General features: G+C 35.8%; 5 protein-coding genes and 1 non-coding gene across 9 annotated transcripts; 1 reads left to right on the top strand and 5 right to left on the bottom strand.

The window, feature by feature from the left end:
* Positions 1,992–4,441, bottom strand: LOC18783136 (vacuolar amino acid transporter 1). Its single transcript, XM_007216623.2, has 3 exons — positions 4,099–4,441; positions 3,261–3,871; positions 1,992–3,019 (listed from the first exon to the last, which is right to left on the bottom strand). Exons 1-3 carry the CDS (start codon positions 4,256–4,258, stop codon positions 2,501–2,503), a joined length of 1,290 nt encoding a protein of 429 aa, XP_007216685.1. The 5' UTR covers positions 4,259–4,441; the 3' UTR covers positions 1,992–2,500.
* TRNAW-CCA lies at positions 7,024–7,095 on the bottom strand. The gene has a single exon. It is a non-coding gene; the product is annotated as a tRNA-Trp (tRNA).
* Positions 8,873–11,900, bottom strand: LOC18782735 (GDP-mannose transporter GONST3). Of its 2 annotated transcripts, none has more exons than XM_007216427.2 (3): positions 11,605–11,900; positions 10,737–11,016; positions 8,873–10,578 (listed from the first exon to the last, which is right to left on the bottom strand). In XM_007216427.2, the coding sequence occupies exons 2-3, from the start codon at positions 10,764–10,766 to the stop codon at positions 9,433–9,435; spliced, it is 1,176 nt and encodes a 391-aa protein (XP_007216489.2). In that variant the 5' UTR covers positions 10,767–11,016; positions 11,605–11,900; the 3' UTR covers positions 8,873–9,432. The 2 variants fall into 2 exon arrangements, with proteins under 2 accessions (XP_007216489.2, XP_020415853.1); XM_020560264.1 differs by having other exon boundaries at positions 10,737–11,010.
* Positions 14,235–15,676, bottom strand: LOC18782964 (mitogen-activated protein kinase kinase kinase ANP1). Its single transcript, XM_007216026.2, has one exon. It carries the CDS (start codon positions 15,344–15,346, stop codon positions 14,342–14,344), a length of 1,005 nt encoding a protein of 334 aa, XP_007216088.2. The 5' UTR covers positions 15,347–15,676; the 3' UTR covers positions 14,235–14,341.
* On the bottom strand, positions 18,246–19,650 carry LOC18782695 (mitogen-activated protein kinase kinase kinase A). The gene has a single exon (XM_007216255.2). The coding sequence runs from the start codon at positions 19,386–19,388 to the stop codon at positions 18,375–18,377; it is 1,014 nt and encodes a 337-aa protein (XP_007216317.2). The 5' UTR covers positions 19,389–19,650; the 3' UTR covers positions 18,246–18,374.
* Positions 21,108–24,711, top strand: LOC18783365 (eukaryotic translation initiation factor 5B). Of its 3 annotated transcripts, none has more exons than XR_002270557.1 (5): positions 21,108–21,355; positions 21,452–21,528; positions 22,200–22,993; positions 23,816–23,969; positions 24,532–24,711. XR_002270557.1 is itself a non-coding variant. In XM_020558815.1 (3 exons), the coding sequence occupies exons 1-3, from the start codon at positions 21,267–21,269 to the stop codon at positions 22,991–22,993; spliced, it is 960 nt and encodes a 319-aa protein (XP_020414404.1). In that variant the 5' UTR covers positions 21,108–21,266; the 3' UTR covers positions 22,994–23,125. The 3 variants fall into 3 exon arrangements, 1 of the variants encoding a protein (XP_020414404.1); XR_002270558.1 differs by having other exon boundaries at positions 23,816–24,071; XM_020558815.1 differs by lacking the exons at positions 23,816–23,969; positions 24,532–24,711 and having other exon boundaries at positions 22,200–23,125.

Below are 24,880 nucleotides of genomic sequence, written 5' to 3'. Positions count from 1 at the left end.
CGTGGCCCATTTAACTTGAAATTTCATGTAAGCATATTGAATTAATGCAAAAAAATACATTGTAAACAAGGGAAATGACATTATAATCCAAACAATGATTCTTTTGTAACAGACAAAATAATGAGAAACTGCAAATCTCGTGCATGTTTACAAGTATTAGCAATACTCATTTAATATACATTGGTATTTGGTATATAGAAAATAAAAATAATAAAAGAAGACATGTAAGAACTACCTAAATCTTGGCAGAAACCGTCATAATATACTAACGAAAACTGAAACAGTCCACTTCATTAATAAATTCAACAATTACAATTTATATGTATGAAAACAAAAATTTACTAAAAGACAATGGGCTTTTATTTCTGTTATAGGTTATTTGGCCCTTTTTTCAATTAGAATTAGACAGTGGGCCTTACAAAAACAAAAGAAAATTAATTAATAAAGTGGGTTCGTGTTGGGCTTAGAGCGGGCTACGGGCCACGCACGACTCATTTAGGGATGTGGGCCAACCTAGTTCATTAGGCTTAATTTTTTACCCCAGCACATTCCAAGCTTTCATGCCATGCCTAGCACGGCCCACCAATAATCGTACTTGGGCTGTGCTGTACCACATTTAAACGAGTTGTACTCATGTCTTGCTGGGCCGGCCAGACCCGTTTAACATGTCTAGTAAATAATGCACACACAAATATTCCTATGTGCCTTACACAAATTATTTATCATCTAATTAACGTTCCTATTTTTATTTTTATTTTATGAAAATTGTACCTATTATAAAATAATAGGATAATGTACCTAATATAAATTTTTTAATTCTTTGAATTGTCTATCTAATAGGATAATGTAATAATGTACCTATTACCCATATTCAAAAATACACCTATTTTTTCTATGATAAATAATGTACCTATATTTTGCTTATTTTTAATATAAATAATGTAGGTAAATTTATAATTTATCTATACAAACTACATGTAAATAATGTACTTATACAATCATAATGTACCTTTCTAAAGAGTATTTATGTACCTATAGTGTCGATTGATGTTTTACAACATCTAAATGTACGTACTAGGTAATTTACGAAATGTACCTATGGTATTTTATACCTTTAGGTAAAATGTCTTGCCTTTATATACTATTATAGTAGGCATGTCCACTAATTGTTCTGTAGGAAAATTATAATGTATCTAGATATGTTGGATATATTAAATATACAAATATTGTTACACATGTCATTGCCTAAAACTAGCAAAGGGACCAATACCCAACAAGGAATAGGTATATATATATATATATATATATATCATTTATGCTAACAAACTCCCAAAAAAAAAAAAGATTAGTCAACCTTAATTAATGCATGTACGGTTTCACTTACGGGTTCAAATTGTGACTCCCAGAGGAAATTTAGGGATTATATATTGTCATGTGTTTTAACTTTTCGATATGACAATGTAATTTTCCGACATGGCAACACGTGATAAGTTTGAACTACCGCCATAATGGCATCCCTGTTATATATAAGTTCTTCTCAACAAAGAGGGGTTGATGGCATATATAATTTGTAAATATGTCATAATACACCAACACTTTGGCATCTAATTCAAAATTGGGTTTATTTCATGCAAATGATCCCAAAACTGTACTCTCATTTGCATTTGCTTCTAGTTATTGAAATATGTAGTCCTTAGGTTGTTACTATTTCCGCCCAAATGAAACAATAATTTCCTCTCTCTTTTTTAATACGAATTCATCACAATTGTTTGCCACGAATAGGTGGGGAATATGCAATCTAAACTCTAATGCTTTGTATCGCGTCACACATTTGCTGTTTAATTGAACTTATTTTATTTTTTAAAGCAATGTTTTATCCATTCCTCAAAAATCTTATCCTTACTTTTAGCTTAGCTCAGGGTTTGACACATGACGGAGAGAGAAATGATCTTGCCATATCTTTCTCTTTCACTTTTGGCTTAGTAATTCTTTTACAAAATTACGCAAATATTATACAAAACATGTGTTCGGTATGTTTTTTTTTTTTATTTTCAAAAGATTTCGAAGTAGTAGGTGATTAGCTAATTTTCATTGATGAAGTGGTTGAAGGAAATGGTGAGAAGACTGTTTGGTAAAATGAGGACTGGAAAAACGGTATTAGGTTTGAAGGTTACTAACGAAATCCTATATTTTGGAAGACTTTATTTATTTCTTAACCTTAATTTGGTCCAAAAATGAATAGAGAGGAAGTCGAGACGAGCACATAAGCGATCGTACGTAAATCAAAAGTTATGAGAAAAGAAACTGAGTTTTTATCATAAATAGCAAAAAGCTGGTGAGCACGAAAGTTAGTAGGAATATTTAGTTTGAAATTTTCGTCTCTGTTAAAGCTCTCCATCTCTGATTATCTATTTCTTTAACATACTGTGTGGATTAACATAAACCTCAGCAAGGAATTAATACATTGTCAAAAAAAAAAAAAGGAAGCCGGTACACTAATTTACAAATGCTCTATTATTTGTTGTAGAGATGTGTAAGTACCAACTATGGCAACTACAACTCCCATCAAAATTATACACCCTATAATCAACATTTCGCATCCGAGATTTCGATAAGTACCTGAAATTTTAAGGTAGCAAAGGCATGGTATAATAAGTGAAGCTGTGACACTCAAAAATGCTCCAACCAGAGACATGAGATAAGCAAAAAAAGGTATAGCCAAAGCTACTATGACACTGCTGATTACCAAGGAAGTGCTGAGAAATAGGCGGAAGCTTCGACTTTTTTTGCAGCAACTTGGAAACCAATTTTGGGCAGTATTTAGGATTGGTGTAACCATTAAAGCATATTTGGATAATGGATTGATAAGGGTGGTCCATATTGCGATTTTTGAGCTAAGTTCTTTGGTTGGGAGGTTTAAAGTTATCTGTGATTCTACTGTTGACCCGAACATTAAGTACCCTAAAACTGCCATTGATGCATAACCAAGGGTGCATAAAATAAAGCACACGAGGAGGACCTGCAGCAAAGAAACAACAGATTGAAAATTAGTAAGCACCAAAGCATGCATACGCTAAATCTCATTTATCTTTAACGTGTAAGATATACTTGTGATATCCATATTATAGTAACATCATTTATCTTTAACGCATTTAGGACCTCTTGTAAAGAAGGCTATCCTACTAGGTTAACCATCACTAAAACTTTAGATGTTAGGAAATCGGCCAACAATGTATGTCAAGCTCACATTTTGTACTTACATTCGGGAACTGACGTTTGTTTTTCATTGATTTGTAGAGCGTAGGGAACACTGGATGCGCACAATAGCAGAAGGCATATAAGCTAACAGCAGTAGGGATTCCACTCCAATTAAGCGGTACCGATCCCTCTTGGTGAAATCCAATTCCATCAAAAACAGCAGTCCACAAAATTGACCCAATAATGATAACAGATGAAAAAACCCCACTTGCAGAGACATAAGAAAGAAGGCTGAGGCTATCAAACCACACAGTTGGCAGAACAATAAGTCCACCAAGTATTGTAAAGCACTTCTTCCCACTAATTGTTAATCCAGCCACTTCCAATTTCATTTTTGGAAATAAGTCGTGTAGGTTATCTCCTTCCAGAATTAGGAAAGATGTTGCAACTAAGTAGAGTTCTGTGTTCATGAAAATTGACAGAACTATTTTTCCCTTTTTCCCAAATGCATGTTCACCAATGTCAGGATAAGTTCTTATAGTAGAACCTTCATCCATGCATCTTTGAATTAACAAGCCTGAGTAAAAGGCAGCAACAGCAATTACAAAAAGAAGTATCAAGCTTAGCCACCCTCCTGATGAGAGTGCATAAGGAACTGATAGCATCCCAACTCCTGAAACCAAATTAAAAAGAGAAAATTTTGGCTCATTCATTTGATATTTTACAGTCTCAAGATGAGGTTCAGCTGCCTACACATACATACATACATATATATTATTGGATTTTCATGAATAAGTGAAATGTTGAAGCAATTGTCGATAGCTAGTGAGAAGAAATGCTAGAATACCAAACAAAAAACAATACTACGTTAAAACAATGGTATATAACAAGGAGAAGTACCAGATAGGGCATTGAGTCCATTGAAACAAGTTTTCAAAACAGAGGTTGTTTTAGTTTGGTGATCACGGTCAATTGCCTCTACTTCCTCATATTGTTGCCTTTCATCACACACTAGAGGAAAGGTCAACGATGATCGATCAAGCGCATCAGCAGCATCCATTGGAGGGAGGGAGAGAGAGAGAGAGAGAGAGAGAGAGAGAGAGAGAAGGGTTTGTGATCTGCTGAAAGTTTAAAGTAACTCTTGAGAGCTTAAATTAGAAAGAACATGTGATATGTGTATTCTTAGAAGACTTCTTTGTTTATTATTTTTTTCAAAGTTGAAGATGTTGCCAAAGCAACTATATGTGTATATACAGAGAGCTTCCATTGAGGGATCCCTCAAATAAGCTTATTTGAGGGACACCCCTTGTAGGCCCCACTCCGGATTGTATTTCACTAATCCAAACTGTCTATTTTGTAGATACTCATTCAAAGATCATCTCTACAAAAAATCACTTGAATCCGATATTATTTGACCACTCAATTAAGTTATTGAAATTTTAGCATTTTCTTGAAGCACCGTGTTCATTGATTTCGTAAGACACAATTGGATGTCGAAACGGTTTCCGATTTGTCTAATTTTTTGTAAGGATGATCTATAAATGAAGACCTAAAAAATAAATGGTTTGGATCATTGGGAAAAAAATTGTAGGGTACCCTAAAGGGCGTCCCTCAAATAAAATTATTTGAGGAATCCCTCAATAGAAGGGGACTGTGTGTATATATATATATATATATATATATAAATGGATGAGTGCATACTCGTGGAACAGGAGAAGTATTGTATATTATCCAATGATCCGGCATAAAAAATCGAATCTTACTTGACTATATTTTAAATTCTAGACATGATATATATGGGGCATGTCATTTATTTATATATACATACACACAGGTTCACTTATGTATTTTAATTAATTTCTGCAGTACATTTTTAGGCTTGTTGGCTCTTCAACTGTGGAAAATCGAGAGTCCTCATATTTAATGCATTAAGTAGTTCTTGTCCTGCCAATGAAAATGGTGGATATTCCTCACTTATGCTCTTTTAACCAAATTTTTATTTGAATACTACCGATATTTGAGAAGAGGAGAATCGGCCGACATTGACAAAGAAAGGAAATGAAAACAAGAGTGAATAGTCTTAATCACTTGACTTATAAAAGACATTTGCGTGGGCCTTTTGATATTGAGTAGTAGATTTTTTATTCATTTGCAGGTTTCCATTCTTCTTTTTGGCTTAAAAAAATTTGGAGAGAAGAAACCACTTATTGGTTGAACCGTAGGTGCAATGTTTTACTTCACTGGCAAGGTCTTGATGATGGTGGGGGTTTTGACAGCTGAATGGTTGGTGGTAACGCTAAGGTTAACCTAGCTAGTTTATTTATTTATTTATTTATTGGAACCTAGCTAATTTGTTGATGATGCTGATCATTACCTTGTGCTGTCAACGTACCTATATTCACTATAAAAAAAAAAAAGAAGAAGTGGGCAATAGTCACATTTTTCATAGTAACACAATCAATTTTCGTTACATTTAGGTAGATGGTCAATGATTTGGGTTAGTCCTCACCATTCTTGGTCTGCTTTGGTGATTGTTGAATTAAATATAATAAAAACGAAGCTAATCAGAACTCAAATCAATAAAATATTACACTTATTTAAGTTTCCAATACACTTGTAAGTTCCCAATGCACTTTTAAGTTCACAATAAAATATTACAATTCATAATAATAACTCCACCTTTAGTTGTCAACATTTTCGGTGTGCTTTTATATTAAACAATTCAAATTAAAATTTAATTTTTTTTTAAAAAAATAAAGCTTTTAATATGCACCGAGAAACCAAAACTTGGCCAATTACCACCTAGTTTTCAACATTACCAATGTTGTTTTGTATTAACAATTCAAACTTTAATGGCTCTCTTACACTGCCCATTCTTGCAATAAGGCTTAAGGTATGTCTGGGTTTGTTTTGTGTCTGTCTGGGTTTTTTCTTCGACTCATTTTTAATCCTTAAATAAAAAATTTCAGTTTTTGATGTAAGTTGTAGTGTTTGTTTAACTTTTTAAAGGTTCTACCATCAGGATTCAGATATATCGTCGCCAAGTTATGGATTATATTTGGTTTTTCTTTTTCTCAGATGATGAAAATGACGAGGACAAAGAACAAACGCTCAAGATATAATTAATTTTTACCAGTTGGAGTTTGATTTTTAGGTTTGAATTAAGGGCTGTCATTTTGTCAGCGTTACTATTGGACTTTTTTTGTCGTGATTGTGAGATTTTAATATTACCATGTCTGCATGTACTATATTATTATTATTATTATTATTATTATACATATGAATAAACCCCTAAAAGCACGCCTAGACACGAATGGAGCTAAATGTACTTCAGAAAGAGATGTGTAGTGGGCCAATATTGACATGGAGGAAAAGTCAGGAATACCATGTCCTCCAACGTGGGGACGAGAATGTGTTTCTATTCTGAGCTAATTCATTGTACCTAATTTGGTGTCCCTTTGTGTCTCCTTACTAATTATTCGACACGTGTCATGTAACTTAACAAATAAAAGTATAGCGAACTTAGCAACTAACGAAAATACTATAATGAGGGGTTACGGTGCATCGTCAATTGTTAAAAATGTGGTAGACTATCACTTTTTGGCATATGCACCTAGTACATGTATAGGAGGACTGTAGAAAAACCGGAACAATATTAATCCCAAGGAAAAACCAAATTTGAGCATTTTGAAGCAATGGAAAAGCACCCTTCCCAATTGACTGCACACTTGGAAAGGCAAAATGGGCTTGGGAATTGACGAGAAAATCCATATCACACGATGCGGTAGAGGACTAGAAAGAAGGATTGAAAAAAATAAATTAAAATGAACCCGACGTGAATCGAACACGCAACCTTCTGATCTGGAGTCAGACGCGCTACCATTGCGCCACGGATCCTTATGTTAAACAAAGCATTTAAATCTGTTTTAACTAAACACACCTTATGGCTCTTTCATTATGATATTTATTTACTTTTAAATAAGTAGGCACTCAAATCAAGTACATGGTCGAGCAGCATTACTGTTTTAACTGTTCTAAAAATTTTAAAAATAGTTTATCAGTTCTCTCTACATTTTAGGAGTCTTTTGTTAGAGTGTGATGAAGAGAGTTGTGTTGCTTCTTGTTCCATATCTGTTTCCTCTCAAAATCTTCATACTCATAACACCTCCATGGCTCATCTTCACCATAAGAGAGAGAGAGAGAGAGTGTGTGTGTGCGTGGAGGAGGGTGGGTGGTGACTGTGGAGGTAGTGTCGGTCGTTAGAGTTTTGCTTGGGTTGTTGGATTTTTATTTCTCATTTTATTCAAAGTTAACAACGTTATGTTTGATGTCAAGAGATGAGAGGTGTCAGAAGAACAAGGGAGAAACAGGGTGGGTACAGAGAAAAAGGAAAAAGGAAAACTAGACTCCAAAGCACCCCACCACCCTTCCCTTTCATCTCCTTCAATTTCAGTAAAAAAACAAAAACCACTTGAATATGATGGATTGACGCCATCAAACAAAATTACAGTCAGGGGTTGCGTCTGATATGATGATGGAGATGGCTGGAGTGGATTGCTTCGTGGGAGGTGATGAGGGTAGGGTTTGAGTGGCTGGGTAAGTTGGGTGTGTTGAGTAATTCCAGGAAGGGTTGGGTCTGGGTTGGGGGTTAGGTCGAGAGAGAGAGAGAGAGAGAGAGAGAGAGAGAGGATTGGGTGCAATGGAGGTGCGATGAGGAGGAGGGGGAGACAAGAAGAGAGGCAGAGGGAGTGAGAGTGAGAGAGGAGCTAAAATTACTAAAATGAATATGCCACGTCAACGCACTTAATAGTTTTATAGATAAAAATAAACGGAAGTGGTAAAGTAAGAAAATTTAAATAATTTTTCAAAATTCTGGAAGTTAAGTAAGAAAATTTCATTTTCATGAGCATTGAGCGTCCGTTCCAAAGAGTAAAACAATGACTAAGCCAATTTTAAAAAAATTGGGAGCATAGGGAAGGTAATATGTTGAATAAAATAATTTATATTTTAGACATAAACAATCTTTAATTTAATTGAAGGGCCTATGATATAAATCCCTTCCAAATCTCAAATATTTAAATTTTTCCGAAGATTGTATCAAATTTGTGTTTAACAACCAATAAAAAAAACTTAATTGATAGTCCTGAACAGGCAATGCTGATTTTTCCCCCTTCGATATTTGCTTCTTTCATTTTTGAAACCCAATTCAAAGTCAAGTATTCAACACATAAAATGGCTTGGGGAAACTCTTGAGATGTTCCTTTATATTGGAAAGGCTATAATGAGAAAATTAGAGTGAGGAGCTTATTTGAGGGGTTCAATCCAACCATCAACAAATGTGAGGAAATCAATGGACTTAAACATTTTAAATGATTTGATGGTGGGATTGAACCCCTCAAATAAGCTCCTCACTCTAAACCCTCATTGTAAAAGCTCCTTTATATTGCCATACATTCCTCCACAGCCCACACCATTTGCACAGCAGCAAGAAGATCACAGTCCAAAATAGATCATGAAAACCAGCTCTTGAACAAAAAGAAGACCATAGGGAAGGAGCAACCGTTCAACAGCTTTTGGAGAAAAACTTACACTTCACCATCATACAGTCTATTTAATCCAGAAGTTCTCCTTTTCCTTTAAATTTATGGTAGGGTGGGGAAGAGGAAATTCCTTATATTTGGCAACTACCAAACCCTTTTATCCTCATTCAAAAATGTTACAGAGAAGTAAAAACAAATCCTTACTTTTGCTAACTGCTTACAAAACTACATCCCATAATTTTTACAAGTACACTGTAAAAGAATAAGCATTGAGGATAAAGAAGGAAGATAAAATTCAGATATAAGCAGGCAGCATGTCTTCAGAAATCCTGCATCCTTACAACAAATAAGGCATTGCTATTGGGACTATTTGATCAATCTAAGATTACAGAACAAAAGAATGCAATATTTAGTCTAACAACAGGGTGTTCCCAGATCGTTGATTAAATGCTGCAGACCAGGCTTAAGAAATTAATTATCAAGTACAGAGAATTTTGTTGTTGAAGAATAACTCATTTAACCAACCTGTCATGCCCAATACTCATCTTAACCCACATGCGCATCACAAGTATTCTGTTAAAATCTCGCTGAGAATTTGTCGCAAGAGACTTACCAATCAACAAATCTAGACCGGAGAATAATAAAATCCGGATGCAACAAGACCAGAACAATATTACCTTGAAAAACCCTTCCGTCATTTTCCCCCTTCAGATTCAACAGGCAATTTCTCATTGTTATTGCTTTCTAAGCTGCTTTCCATTTCAATTAACTTTCGCTCTTCTTCCTCAGTCTCTCGTGCTTTTGCTTGATTCACATCCTTAGGCTTGTTGCTTGTAGATTGCTGATACATAACACCACCTACCATACATATCAACAGGCCCAATGTACCAACGAAGGTTGAATGCTTGTCCCAAATAACGAGATTAATCACAACAGTTAATAGCTTGTTCACTATACCAAGAACAGTAAATCCAGTAGCAGAAATTGCCCTTCGGCAAGAAAACCCAAAGAAAGAGATGGATAAACCAAATAAACACGATAACCCCACTGGCAAAACCACCTCAAGAGAATACCAATCGGATTCATCTGAGATTTCATGCTTAATCTTCTTCAATTCACCCATTACAAGCAGTTCTAATGGAAACAGTAGAAGAGCCTCGAGATTGTTATACAGTACAAGACCCCATGTATTTAAACCAATGGTCATTACCACATGCTTTATGTAGACAAAGTCTATGGACATGCTTACCAAGTAAGCTAGAGCCCAACTATAAGCCGTTACTGTGAACTTGTAATCTGTTAGAACATAAATCACACTTCCCCCAAAAATAGTGACAAGTGAGGTCCATGTCCTAATTGATGGCCATGGTTGGTGCAAGAAGATTGTCTCTCCTATCGCAACAAAGATCGGAACAACTGAACGAAAGACGATGAAAGTGTCAACATTAGCATGGAGAAGCAGCTCACTGTTGGTGAAGAGAGAGAGGTAGAATATAATTGCTGCCGGTAGGAAGCGCCACATAGTAAGTAGGTCAAGTGAATCATACTCTATCAATTTAAGCCAGCCACAAACGAGGACACCAATAGCACTTGTCATATACTGCAGAGCAGTTAGTGCCCCAGGATAAGGAAATTTCATGACAGCCCATTTGTTGATGATGGAAAGCAATGAGGCAGATAAGCAATAACCAGCAGCAATACCATAGACTGAGATTTGCTGGAGAAAGACGCTATACCAGTTTGATTGGGTATTACTGACAAGAGTAGGGGCACTAGAACCACCCTGGGCCTGAGGGCCCTGACCAACTTCAGGATTCTCCGCACCATTATTATTAGGCATCTATCATAGGATAAACTTTTGTTAGTCCACCAAAAAAATCAGGATAGGGAAAATGAACCTGGCTGCCAGGGCCACAGGGTGCAAAGACTTCCTGGAAAATTATTTGCAAAATTTGGAAACAAATGCTTAAAAGAAAACTCAGGCAAGAATAGCAACACCTTTTTCATGGGCACTTCAGCTTCATCCATCTTCCCAGCTTCACCAAGGGCCTCCACTTATTCAAGCAACTTCTTTAACTTTTCCTCCACAACAGTCAACGGTTCAAACTTTTCAGTTGACAGCGGAACACAATGCGCAAGGAAACGCTTGAATCAAGATTCGGAATTTTAGTTTTTCGAATCATTTGCTTTTTTTATGTTCGGAAAGTTCAAAACTTCAGTATCAGCAAGTCCTATGGTTTTTTAATCAGGACCGTGCCGTAGAATGCATGACCTGAAGCTGAAAGAAAGGTGGGAAAAATCAGACTCCCACAGAAACAGACAGAGAAAATAAAGTAGTGACAATCTTTTAAATAAAGGTAAACCATTTTCTTGTAGCCAAATTAGAGATCCTATAGCATATTGTACCCATATATTATCTTGCAATCAAATTAGGGATCCTCAAAACTTAACAGATTCAAATGGGAAAACCCTTTCCCATTTTGATAAATTACATATTTACTGAATATTTTCTTTTCTGGGTATGATATTAACCCAATGATCAAATAGTGAAAAACAACTAGGAAACTGAAGCATACAGAATGTATTACACAATGGCAGAAATCCCGAAACTCCAGAAAACCCAGATAACCTATGCGGGTCTATGACCTATGAAACACAATGGCAGGAAACAGAAACAAGAGAAACCAAAACAAAACAAAATCTCCAAATTAGCATCCTTGCACAACATCAAATTACACAACATAACAACTGTCATTCACACATAATTAATTACAACATCAGCATAACAAAACAGTCATTCACACATAATTAATCACAACATGAGCAAATTAAGAATTAAAATCAAAATGTTTCAAATTTGATTAACCTCTTATTCGGTGACCCCGGTCGACGTCAAACACGTCTGCAAGTTTGAGAGAGAGAGACAGAGAGACAGAGAGACAGAGACAGAGCCTGAGACAGTTTGGGTTAGGGCTTAAGTTCGAGATGTAGGGGCAGAAACGATGGAGACTGAGAGTTTGAGAGACAGGCTGAGATAAGCAGAGGAAAAGACAGATTGGGGGCAGAGGAAATGAAAATTAGGGATTACGGCTGAGACTGAGAGTTACTGATAGAGAAGCGATGGCGATCTGAGAGAGGATAGACACCGTGTCTCAGAGCTATCAGCCCAATTAATACCTGCCACGTATTTATTATTATTAAAAACTAAACAGGTAAGGGTTGAGTTCGACCCGTTTATGAAACGGGTTATATTTGTCTCTTGGAGAGTTGACCCGAATTTGACCCAGAGCCAGAATTTTCAAGTAAAAAACTGAAATGGCAATGGAGTTTCTGAAGCTTGGCTTCTTCCTCGACGTTCCTCAGCACATCCTCATCGGCATTGATACTCAGGTAAAACTACTACCAACCCAGCCACCCTCACATGCTTATGCTCTGTTCTGTTGCCCAGAAAATTCAAGATAAAATAAAAAGGGTAGCAATTTGGTTTTCTCTTGGCTCTCTGTATCTTCAGATGATTTCTGTCTCTAGGCCCTGCCCTTTAAAGGCATAAAGATGATCCCTCTTGGTCCTCATTTTGTGTAATATAGCTCATCCACCAGGTTACCTTTTCTTGCTCAATATGTGTTTGTTGCATGTTGGCAGAGAAGATAGACTGACTAGTTGCTCTTCATTGATTATTGAATTATGAGTGTTTTGTGGTTGATTGTATTTTGTAGTTTCTATAAATTCCCAAACTTTATTATTTGTAGTGTGCCTTAGATGTTTTTTTTATTTTTATTTTATGTTTTATGTTTGGCTTTTTTGAGTACAAGATGACAAGGAGTTCTCACCAGTTAAAGGGTGTTTTTGTTGATGCTGGGCCAACTGAGGTTGATTACCAATCTTTTATTGTTAGTTTTGTGGTCACTGGCCTTTTGGGTTAACATTTTACTGTAAGTTGCTTGTGCCATGATATCAATGCAGGTCAGCAATTCTGACCTTTCTCATCTAACAGGTTTGTTCGTAAGCGCGATCCACAAGTTGATTGTATCATATTTTCCATAATATGGAATGAAAGTGATTTACAACAATGAATGAATTTTGATCTCCAATAAGCTTAATAAAAGAAGTTGAGGCAATCTCTGAAGTTGTCAGCAAAATGCTGATGTACACATCAATTCCTCGTATTATCAAACAAAAAGGAATCCATGGCCAAACCAACTTGTTTGAATCTTGACAAGGTAAGAACCCCCTCCCTCCTATTTTAAGTAGTATGGTTGATTATTATTTTTAATGTTTAAAATTAGCTGATTTGGCTATATACTTACACTAATTATTATTTTTTTCTATTGTGGTCGTATTTGCAATGATCTGTTTGGACACAATTGTTGGAAAGTGTACTACTAGAATATTATGGAGGTTCTGAGGATTTGCTTCTTGCGGGAGCTACAATTTCAGGGGCTACAAGAATATTTTTGGTGTGCATACAATGCAGCTTTTAGAGCATTCTATGTTTAAATAGTACTCTGAGATCTTTATGATATTTTGAACTCGTGAAGATGGGGCAATCACTTTTCAAATTTATACCGGACTATAGACAAAATCATTCTTAATAAGTTTCTAGTTACTAAAATATATGCTGGATTAAAGGGAGGTGTGTGTTCAGGTGGAGACAGTTGGGAGTAGCCTAGTAGGGATCCTAAAGAAGCTTTTAACCCAAAGCTGAAGTTTTTATTATAATGTTGACATACTAGTGATGTTTTGAGAAAACAATTTCTTGAGTCCCTCACTGCATATCCTTGAGTTGAGTCTTTTGATTCTAGAATTCAGCTTTTTCCTAATGATGATTGAATCTTAGATTCTGTTATTGCGTTTTCTTTCCAGAGAGAGTAACACATTCAGCAATTCTTGATTTAAACTTTTTTTTTTTCCTTGTAAACTAGCACTGAACAGTACTTTCCTTTTTCTCCATTTCATTTGCACTGATAAATGACATGTGACGAGAATCTCGCAGTTTATTAGAGTCATCTACTATCAATTGAAACATGGACTTCGTAAAGATTGCAGAGACACGAACAGTGGATCATCCCTATTAGATGATTCATGGTTTTCTGCTGATAGCTTTTTGCTCCGTCTTTTCAAGGTACGAGATTTGAGTGCTTGATTCTGCTGCCACTGTGCATTTTTCGTATTACACTGCCGTGCTTGATTCAGTTTTTTCTTGTCGGCTCTGTTGTCATTCAGGTTATTGTTGTTTAGTTTTTATTTGTTGGAACTAAAATGTAGTTGATAGTTATTTATTTAATTTCATCTATAGATTTAATTATTTAATTAGTATGTTGTTAGAGTTGGTACATTTATTTTGACCAAACAAAAAAGTTGGTACATATATAGGTGAAAATGAAAATGTCCTAAATCCTTTAACTTGTGAACAACTAATCTTATATAATACATAAAAGGAACCCAAAAAAATATGTAAAAAAAGTGTCATTAGCTCTGTATTAATAATGAATGAAATCAAAGAATGTACATCAAATTACGTACAAATTTAGGATAATGAAGTATTACACCAAATTGTGAGAGACGCTTCCAAACAAGCATATACAAAATTGTAACTTTAAGAATCAAGCTAAGCAGCACCAATTATAGGGAAAGCCGATGGCTTTTGGCAAACAGCGGTTTGATTTGGAATGACAGGTCTTGAATCCCAAAGGAATCTGTTGCTCAGAAGGCGACGACGACACTGAATTGAGTTCCTTTACTGGATCCAAATTAGTCACAAATGGATGATTCAAAAGCTTAGCAGCTGTGAACCTCTCAGAAGGGCTCCACACAAAGCACTTTCCCAAGAAATCTTTAGCCTCTTCTGATAACCAAACAGGAATAGTGGGAGATTTTGAAGCAATCTGAAGCATTAGGTCCCAAGGTCTCGCCCCGGCTTTCAAATCCCATGGCTTCCTCCCAGTCAACATCATAAGCACAACACAGCCCAATGCCCAAATATCAGAAGGTTGCAGCTGAATATTTTGAAGCACAGTTTCTGGAGACCAATACAGTGTAGTGCCTCCAGAACGCTTCTCTATAATCCTCTTTGCCAGACCCAAGTCTCCAAGTTTGGGCACAAATTTAGAACCACCGGCATCAGTTTTGGAGACGAGTAATATATTCTCAGGCTTCAAATCGCAATGCACATAACCCATTTCATGAATGTGCTTAACCCCTTTCAAAATTGCCTCTGTATACTTTCTTACTTGAAATTCAGGCAACCCCCCAGACTTGTTAATCAAATCCCTCATTGTTCCTCCATCGGCATATTCCATGAACATATTGAATACCTTTTTGCCATCAACACCAGCCGTTACATCATCTCCATAGCGATGGATGATAAACGGGCAGTTGCTAAATATGTCAAGAAGTGAATTTTCCCTCACCAACTCAAGCGCATCACAGTATAATGTCGACTTCACAGCGAAAATTGAGGGCAAAACATCGGCTCTCAAATTGGGTTTTTTGACCCAACCCAAATACACCGACCCAAACCCCCCTTTTCCAAGTATCCGGCCTCGAACCCACTCACGGCCAGCAACCGACAAGCTCTGTTCTTTCTTCGGCCTTGAACTCGAACCCATTGTTTGAAAAACAAAAATTAAAGCTTTCTGATGAACTAGGGTTTATGGGTCTAACAAAACGAAAGCAAAGAGACGCAGAGAAACAGAAACCGGGTAACAAGAGAGAGAGAGAGAGAGAGAAGAACTCCTTGAAGCAGTCGGTGATCAACGAAGAAGGATGAAACGTTGATGTGAAAAAGAGGGCTTGGATTTCTAACGCTCAATTGTTTTTGATTTGAAGCTGTTGAATGAGGGTTTGGAAATCAGAGTATTGTTTTCCTGGTTGGGTTGGGTTTATATAGTTTAACGCGTAACCTTCAAACGGTCATATATTTCTTTCGCGGCTTTTGTTTCCGCTTCAATTAATAATCTAATCAAATATTTATTATTTACTTTTGAAATCCACTGAAAAGATTTACTGAGGATTTGATTTTGATATATCTTTCGTAAATCTTAAGCCATTCTCTCTGATTACAAGCTGTCATCACCGTTGATATGGGGAGATCTGACGATGAAGGGGAGACGCGGTTGACTTCAATTCAACTCTCCTGTTACCATTTTCCTGTGCCCAATAAAAACAAAAACTAATAATTAAAGAAAAAGAAAAATACCCAACAATCACCAAACTCACACCCACCCGATTCCGTCATTTAATTAAGGGTTTTTTTTTGGTCGAAATTATCACCCTCAATTATTTTTTTCAGCCAATTTAATTCTCAGATTATTTTAAATGGGTCAATTTAGTCCCTGTAGTTAGTTTCTATGTAATTTTAACAAACGTGAAACTTTCAGAAAAAAAAATTCTTTAATTAAAGATTAACAACTTAAGATTAAGTGAAAGGACATGTGTCAAAAAGTTAAATAGGATACAAAGTGAACACATGAAAAATGATAACAGGAGAGTTAAACTCGACCAAGTCGGAGATTTATGGCCTTAATTTTGCCTTAGAATTAAGTAGTCATTTTACATATTTTCAAATTTTTATGATTTGACTTGATTTTTAATTTAATTAAAATATATTCCAACACAAAAAATTACATGAAACTATTGAATTTTAAGTTAAAGAATTGAAAACAGCTCACATGACCTTCACAGAAAATAAAAGAAATATATATTTTTTAGATCCATGGAGGAGTGGGGAATTGCATTTGGAATCTCTTCCAAACAAAAATGTAAGAGGAAGATAAATTCAACATGAGAGGGGAGATCAAAGAAAGAACTTTTAATGAAGCACACAATGCAAAATTTGTAAAATAACATTTATAGTCCTTCTAGTTTTGTAAATATTTCAATTAACGACTTATAGTTTCAATTTAAGCAAGTGAAGACCTATAGTGTGCTTAAGATCTCAATTAAGAACAATTAAATCCACAAATGGAAATATTCACGTTTTTTTATCAAGTGGAAAACATGGGAGAGGCAAAAATGATCTTTTAGAGTGTTGGTGAACCTAACTACTCTCGTATTATCATAAACGATTATTTATTAGGATCTAGAGCACTGTTAGAAAAGGTAGATTTTTAATCCCCACGTGATAAACACATCAAACTTCAATTTTATTTCTAACGTATTATATTTAATTGAAATTTTTTTTTAGTACAAGCGATTTGGGGAGGAGGTTTACACAATATTTGTTCGGTGTCTAGAGGTTTTCACCCACATGGGTGAAGGTGGAAGAGTTTAACCAAGATATACCCCACTATAAATACATATTTTCTTTACTTGTTTATGGCCATTTTCAGGCCATCCTATTTCATCGAGATACAATTTAAATTGCGATGTAATTTTCTTGTTTCTAAATGGATTTCTTCACATTTTTAAGGTTTATGCTCTACTCCGAGAAAAGATCCACCCAATTTGGATTAATGAATTACAAATAAAAAATCTAATTTTTTGTTTAGAATTCAGTAGGAATGCTCCCGGAAATAGCATCAAACATTGTATTGTGTTGGTATGTACTAGGCTAGAAGTATCAGATATTTGCCTCAACTTCTATTAAGTTTAAGATTTATGCAACTTCTTCTGTTGAGGTTACAAAATTCAATCTATAGCATCAAACATTCACTGGAAATCACTTGGATCCATATTGCGGAAAATGTGACTCCTCAAGTAAGACAATGATACAACCAACACGAATGCAAACCTCTTCTTCTGTTACTTTGGCCAATCTTTCCTCTTGTTGATCCCACATACGAACACTTACCTGTTACATGAGAAAGGTCAGTCTGGCTAATCTATTCTCTGCTAAGAAGAGCTTACCTGGTACACAAAATGAGGACCAGGACGAATCACCTTTATGCCTTTAAAGGCAGTGCCAACTGAAAACATCTGAAGATACAGATAACCAAGTGTTCAAGTGTAAACTGATTGACAGAAAACCATATTGTTTTCATTTCCATTTTCTCTTGAATTTTCTCGGCAACAAAACAGAGCAAAGCATGTGTGTCTGGGTTGGTGGTAGTTTACCTGAGTATCAATGCTGCTCAACATTTGCAGTTCGCTCCTGTGGTTGAGATGCTGGATGACCCAAGTTCTAGTTTGACGCCATCATTTTAACACTTATTTCTCTCATCCCCTACCATTCAACAATTACAGTTTACTCCTATGGTTTAGATGTTGGATGACCCGAGGATGTAAATTGACGACGATGGATGCTATACAAAATACAGCGCTGCTGTAAATTTTTCTTGCTAATTTTAGACAGATGGGACAATTCCCTTGAAATGCTTGGTGAAAGGTCTAATTATTCATATAAGTTTTTTGAGTTCTGAGACTGCATGAGATAACTTTATTTGATGATGCATAAAAGATTCAGTTTCTGTATATACTAATCTTATATAAACCTAATGGATCTCAAATGCAATGAATTACAAAAAAGGAACCAAAAGAAATATGTAAAAGAAAGTGGCATTAGCTCTGTATTAATAATGAATGAAATCAAAGAATGTACATGAAATGACACAAAATTACAAATTTAGGATAATGAAGTATTACACCAATTTGTGAGAGATATTTCAAAAAAGCAAATACAAAACACCAACTTAAGGATCAAGCTAGGCAGGACCAATTATAGGGAAAGCGGGTGGCTTTTGGCAAACAGTGGTTTGATTTGGAATGACAGGTCTTGGAACCCAAAGGAAGAATCTGCTTCTTAGAAGACGATGATGACACCGAAGAGAGTTCCTTTACTGGATCCAGATTAGTCACAAATGGATGATTCAATAGCTTAGCAGCTGTGAACCTCTCAGAAGGGCTCCACACAAAGCACTTTCCTAAGAAATCTTTAGCCTCATCTGATAACCAAACAGGAATGGTGGGAGATTTTGAAGCAATCTGAAGCATGAGGTCCCAAGGTCTCGCCCCAGCTTTCAAATCCCATGGCTGCTTCCCAGTCAACATGTTGAGCACCACACACCCTAGAGCCCAAATATCAGAAGGTTGCTGCTGAATATCTTGAATGACAGTTTCTGGAGACCAATACATTGTAGTGCCTCCAGCACGCTCCTCTATAACCCTCTTTGTCAGACCCAAGTCCCCAATTTTAGGCACAAATTCAGATCCACCAGAATCACTTTTGGTGACAAGTAAAATATTCTCAGGCTTCAAATCGCAATGCACATAACCCATTTCATGAATGTGCTTAACCCCTTGCAAAATCGCCTCTGTGTACTTCCTTACTTGAAATTCAGGCAACCCAGAACCCCCAGAATTGTTAATCAAATCCCTCATTGTTCCTCCATCAGCATACTCCATGAACATATTGAATACCTTATTACCATCAACACCAGCAGTCACATCATCTCCATAGCGGTGGATGATAAATGGACAGCTACTAAACGTGCCAAGAATTGAATTTTCCGTCACCAGCTCAAGCGCATCACAGTATAATGTCGACTTCACTGCGAAAATTGAGGGCAAGGAATCGGCGCACATATTGGGTTTTTTGACCCAACCCAAATACACCGACCCAAACCCCCCTTTTCCGAGCATCCGGCCTCGAACCCACTCTCGCCCAGCAACCGACAAGCTCTGTTCTTTCTTTGGCCTTGAACTCTGACCCATTGTTTGAAAAACAAAAATTGAAGCTTTCCGGTGAAATAGGGTTTCTGGGTCTAACAAAACGAAAGCAAAGAGACGTAGAAAAACAGAAATTGGGTAGAAAGAGAGAGAGAGAGAGAAGAACTCGTTGAAGCGATGATCAATCGGAGAAGACGATGAAAATATTGATGTGAAAAAGACGGTTTCGATTTTCAAACCCTAAGTGTTTTTCTCTGCGTGCGTAGTGCGTATGGTTGACGCTGTGATTTGAACGAGGGTTTGGAAATCAGAGTTTCCTTTTGCTGGTTGGATTGGGTTTATATAGATGTAGTTCAACGCGTAATCTTCAAACGGTCGTATTTTTCTTTCGCGGCTTTTCCTTTCGCTTGAATTAATAATCCAGTAAAAACAAGATTTACAAAGATTTTGAAATATACTTCGTAAACCTTAAGCGACTCTTATTATTACAAGCTGAGAACATATCATGACCGTTGATTTCGGGAGATCTCGTGATAAAGTGGAGACCTGGTTGGGTCGGAGATTTATGGCATTAATTTGATTTTTTTAACTAAATTAAATATAAAATTTTATCTTATAATTGATTAATCATTATTTATATTTTAAAAATCCTTTTTATATTTTAGGAGTCAATTTGATGTTTAATTAACTTAACTCAAAACATAGAATTTGAAAAATGGTAAAAAAAAATATATAGAATTGAAATACTAAAAAATTTAAGTTGAACTATTAAAAATTAGTTTGTTTTTGTTGGAATATTAAAAATAGTTTTTTTTTTAATGCAGATATTAAAAAAGAGTTTAAAGGGTATGTATCTGTGCAATGCAATTGTTCCAATAAATGATTTAACTTTTCTTACCTCAACAAAAAAAAAAACAAAAATTTTTTGAAAAAGATTCAAAATTTTATCTTAGAGTTAATTAATCATTTTTATGTATTTTTCAAATTGATTTTTTTTTTTTATGTTAGGACTCAATTTGATATTTTAATTAACCTAAAACGTAAGATTTGAAAAATGGTTTTTTAAAATGTAGTTTTTTTTTTTTTGTAAATATCACAAGGTGTCCTCACACTCAAAGGGTGGGATATCCTCAATTGGGGTTCTGCTTGCTTCTAGCCACAAAGTGGTTCCAACGAGTTTCGAACACCTGCCATTGAGATATTAGGTGGCTAGCTAACTGGAGATGATAGTTTGCCAACCACACTACACCTTGTGATTGGAAAAAAAAATTTGAAATACCAAAAAATTTGAAGTTTAGAAAGAAAAAATATATACATCTGTGTAATTTTTTTCCAATAAATGATTTAACTTCTCTTACCTAAAAAAACAGAAAAAGGAAGAAGTAGCTTTATGTTACCTCAGAAAAAACTTGACCAAAAAAAAAAAAATACTGTCTCAGAAAAAAGAAAGGGAAATTCACTATTATACTCAATATAGGAACCTAAATTATAAAAATACCTCATATGAAATGAACTTTAAAAACACATCCAAAGCTCATTTACAACATAACAAAGCTTTTAACTTCTTATAAATTACAAAACTAACATCAATTTCTTAAAACAAGCTCAATCCCAAAATCTCATAAAAATACCCAAAACACTCAATAGGGTATCAAAGTAATTTAATAATCAATATTAAATTCAATAAGACTAGTTGTCATTTTTTAAGTTTTTTTGGATTTGTTTATAGAAATTCAATTGTGTAGAGTTTATTTATAATATTAGTAGTAAGAATGAATACATCACTAAATATCTCAAAAAAAAAATTCGAAAGCAGACACAGCTCCATTTCCCTTCTCCCCTCCGTCGTCCCCAAATATCTGAATCTCTCTTTGCCTTCAATGTGTTTATTGACCGGAAAACCCCCAACAAGCTGAGAAGATAATGGCTTGGAGGCTCTGTTCCCGCCGTTCCCTCCTTTCTTCTATTTGTCAAGTCCCAAACCTCCGACTGCAGCTTTCACTTCCTCCAAGGTCACAGTCCTTTACTCATTTTTTTTAATAGACTGTTGGTGCCAAAAACTCGCCTGTCAGATTCTGAAAAACCCATTTGTCTCTTTTCTCTTTCAGATTCGAAGCTCTGTATGATTCTGCTCTGAGCACTTCAACAAGTCAAATTAGCTGTGGGTTTTGCCCAAAATTTCAAGGTTTGCTTGCATTTCTTGAACTTCATAGCTAATGATGTGTATTTGTGCATGTCTCTATGATTTGTACATGTTTATAATCAAGTTATCACATTTTTGTTCCCTCGTAGACGTTGTGGTTATCGTGATGTTAGAATTGTGACATGTAGTCTACGTATTTGATAAAAGTTCTAATAGAAGACATCAATTCTTTGCTTGAAACTGTGCCATTACCATTTCAACTTCTTAGAATGAAGTTATGTGTCAAAGAAAAAAAGGGTTACTGGATTTATGTTTGATAGAGGCTTCCTTGTCTTTGTACTTTGGGCTGGTGTCATTGACATGTCCGTGGTCAAAATTACAACGCAACAAGATTACTATCCAATTCATTTAAAGAGAATGGGTTCTTGAACTTTGGATTTTGTGGCTTGGTTGATTTAAATTTTAAACTATTACTGTTACATCGAAGCCAACTTTGTGCTGTCTCTGTAAAATTAGATGCATGACGATGCATTATCTATATATTTTATTCCTATTGTATTAATAGGTTTTCTTGCTAGTTCATTCTTGCAGACAAAATATAGCTTTGCTTTCACAAAATAATAAAAGATAGAGATAAAGCTTTGCAACACGTACGTTTTCCCTCTGAGTTTTATGCTTCTGCTACCTGTATGACTTTATTGAATATGTTGCAGCTTCACGATCATATGCCCGTGGTGGGCATAAACCTTATGATCTCTTTGGAAATGGACAACCTGGTGATAAGGACTTTAGGAAAGCCTGGAAGAAAGAGATTGATGAAGATGCTTCTTTATGGACAGGAAGTGAAGAAGAAAGTGACAATGAAAAGGATGAAAAGAGTCATCTGGAAAAAGAGATTCGAAAAGTAAGACAGCAGGCAAGGGAGCACTCTAACCTGATTGATGCTGATGACAGTGATGAGCTGAGAAGTGTTTGGTCTGGAAGTGATGAGGAGAAGTCTCTGTGGACTGGTAGTGAAGGTGATGACGACGACGATATTCCTACTGAACCCTACCCAAATGAAAGCAGTGATAAACATATAGATAAACTATTTGAGTTTGAGGAAACATCAAAGTATCGGACAATCTCAGAATTATTGAAAGCTGAGCAGGAACCGGAAGAATTGTCCCCCGGAAAGCAAGCTAGGAAAATTGCAGTTGAGAATGCCTTGAAAAAGTTGAAGAAAGGGCCAGATGGTCGATACATTAACGTATGGGAGGTCATGAGTGACTTAGATATTCTAATAGGAGCATTTGAAAATATAGTTTCAGGACCAGAATATGCAGAGCTTAGACAGGGAGGGCCTAAGAAATTAAATATTCAGTTTTTCAAGGATATACAAGCCCGTATGAGAGATCCAAATTATAAGTTCTCACCTGAGTTAAAGTTGAAACCAAAGAGCAAACTAGTTCGTAGAAAGAAATGGCAGAAGACACAATCTAGGCGGAGGAAAGCACAAAAGCGCTAGGTTTCTCTTTCCTCTTTATTGTTTAAATCTGTCAAACTTAGAAAGTGTAACATGTGTATCGTTCAAACTTTGGAAATTTTGATATATGTTTCTGAATTCTATATATGATTTCTTTGTTGGCCTATCTAACATCCAGTTATACTAGTGGTCGGGTTCCACACATGTTTGTTGTGTCAATTACGTTATTTTGCTTTGGAAGATGCTAGGGTGACTTCAAAAAAATTACCCAAAACATAGGCTCATCAGGAAACCAACCCATTTCTCCAAAATTTAGAAAAGCCACTCATTTTGGGCTTGAAAAGACCAAGACACCCTTATTTAATACAGCACTTGAGCCTTTTTCATCTTTGTCTGCTCAAGAATGCCATATTCGCATTGGCTTCTGAATATGTTCTAAAGCAACCCTTTTACTGGCAAACTGTACGCCGATTGTGGTCTCGCATTTCATGTCATGATCCTGCAGATGCCTATCCAGGCGAGAGCCAGCTGTGGGCAATCTGCAAGCCTAACATTGTGCAGTCCCCTCTAGGGTACAATGCTTATTGTGGATCAGAGGTCAAGGAAACACCACGTTTGCTGACCTGTATGCATGATTTTCTTAATCAATGTATCATCACCATGATCATCTTTACCACACACAATTATCTTGTAGTGTGCCCCTTTCAATATTTTGGTATAATGAAGTACCCTCAGCCAAGAAGCTTCGTATAATGGTAGATATCCATAAGTACGTTTCGATTTTTCTGTGTAGCTTAGCTTGTCTTTCTTCACAATCACAGCTAGCCTCTTTGATTAACAACTGTGCTGCTTTTGATTTTTCAGGTATTTCCTTGAACATCCTGAGTATTTAACAGATGGGGTAATTCTGTCACAATTTTTCATTTCAAATCCTGAGGCTGTTGTAGGGAAATTATTTCCACAAGTTTCCTGCATTGACAGCATACTGATGCCATTAGATCTCTTGAACCTGGTGAAGGTACACAGATGCAGGAAAATCATATACAATGTATACTGTTTTCAATATTGAACTGCTTCTATCGGAATTGTGGCTTCTGGTTTCCATCAGATCATGTTCCCTGTAAGTCTAAAACCATGTATGTAGTTTTGTCCTAGAAAAAGTTGTTTGCAACAGGCGGGAAAAAGTACGTCTTTTGCATAACCATTTGTTTCTGCTTTCAATTATGTAAGTCATATGGTCTAAGTCACCTCCATAGAAAGGTTAGTCTGCTGAAGTGTTTGGAAATTTCCACTTATTACATGATGCTGCAACTAGTGATGTCCCATATGAGTTTGATGAGATACCGTATATATTGTGATTCCTTTACGCATTGACCTTGTGGGAAGCAGTGAATACTGTTCTTGTGCAGCTATTACTTTTTTACTCATTTGCCGTTTAGATCTTGGACACATTATATTAAGATAAGTTTAGAAAACATAAAATACTGGTTATACCTCCTGTTACTTTAGCCATGGTATCTCTCGCCTGCTTGCAGAAAACAAATTAACGCAAAGCTAAGGGTCTTGTCTTTATTCTGCAGAACTTAGAATGGCTTGGTCCGGATGGCTCTGAAGACTTGCAACTTGATAAAGCGGCGCTCCTTCCTCCTCTGTACTTGGAGGCAACTATGCTTGACCCTGTTGCTCGGCCTACAAACTGTTGGCGTGACTTGTGGATATTGACTTACTTTCCTTACAAACCAAGAATTCCTATTATAATTGTAATTGATTTACTTTAATTTCTGATTTCCTACTGTAAATAGATTTAGGAATTTAGTATTTACTTGCCCATTTAGGTTTCGTTGTATTATAAATATGACCTCTTACAAAGAGAAGAATACACAGAAAATTCCCACAAACAAATATTCTCTCATAGTTTTCCTATTTTAG

This window comes from Prunus persica, chromosome G3 (assembly GCF_000346465.2).
Source record: "Prunus persica cultivar Lovell chromosome G3, Prunus_persica_NCBIv2, whole genome shotgun sequence".
Taxonomy (NCBI): Eukaryota; Viridiplantae; Streptophyta; class Magnoliopsida; order Rosales; family Rosaceae; genus Prunus; species Prunus persica.
This window is presented reverse-complemented; position numbering and strand designations above follow the sequence as displayed.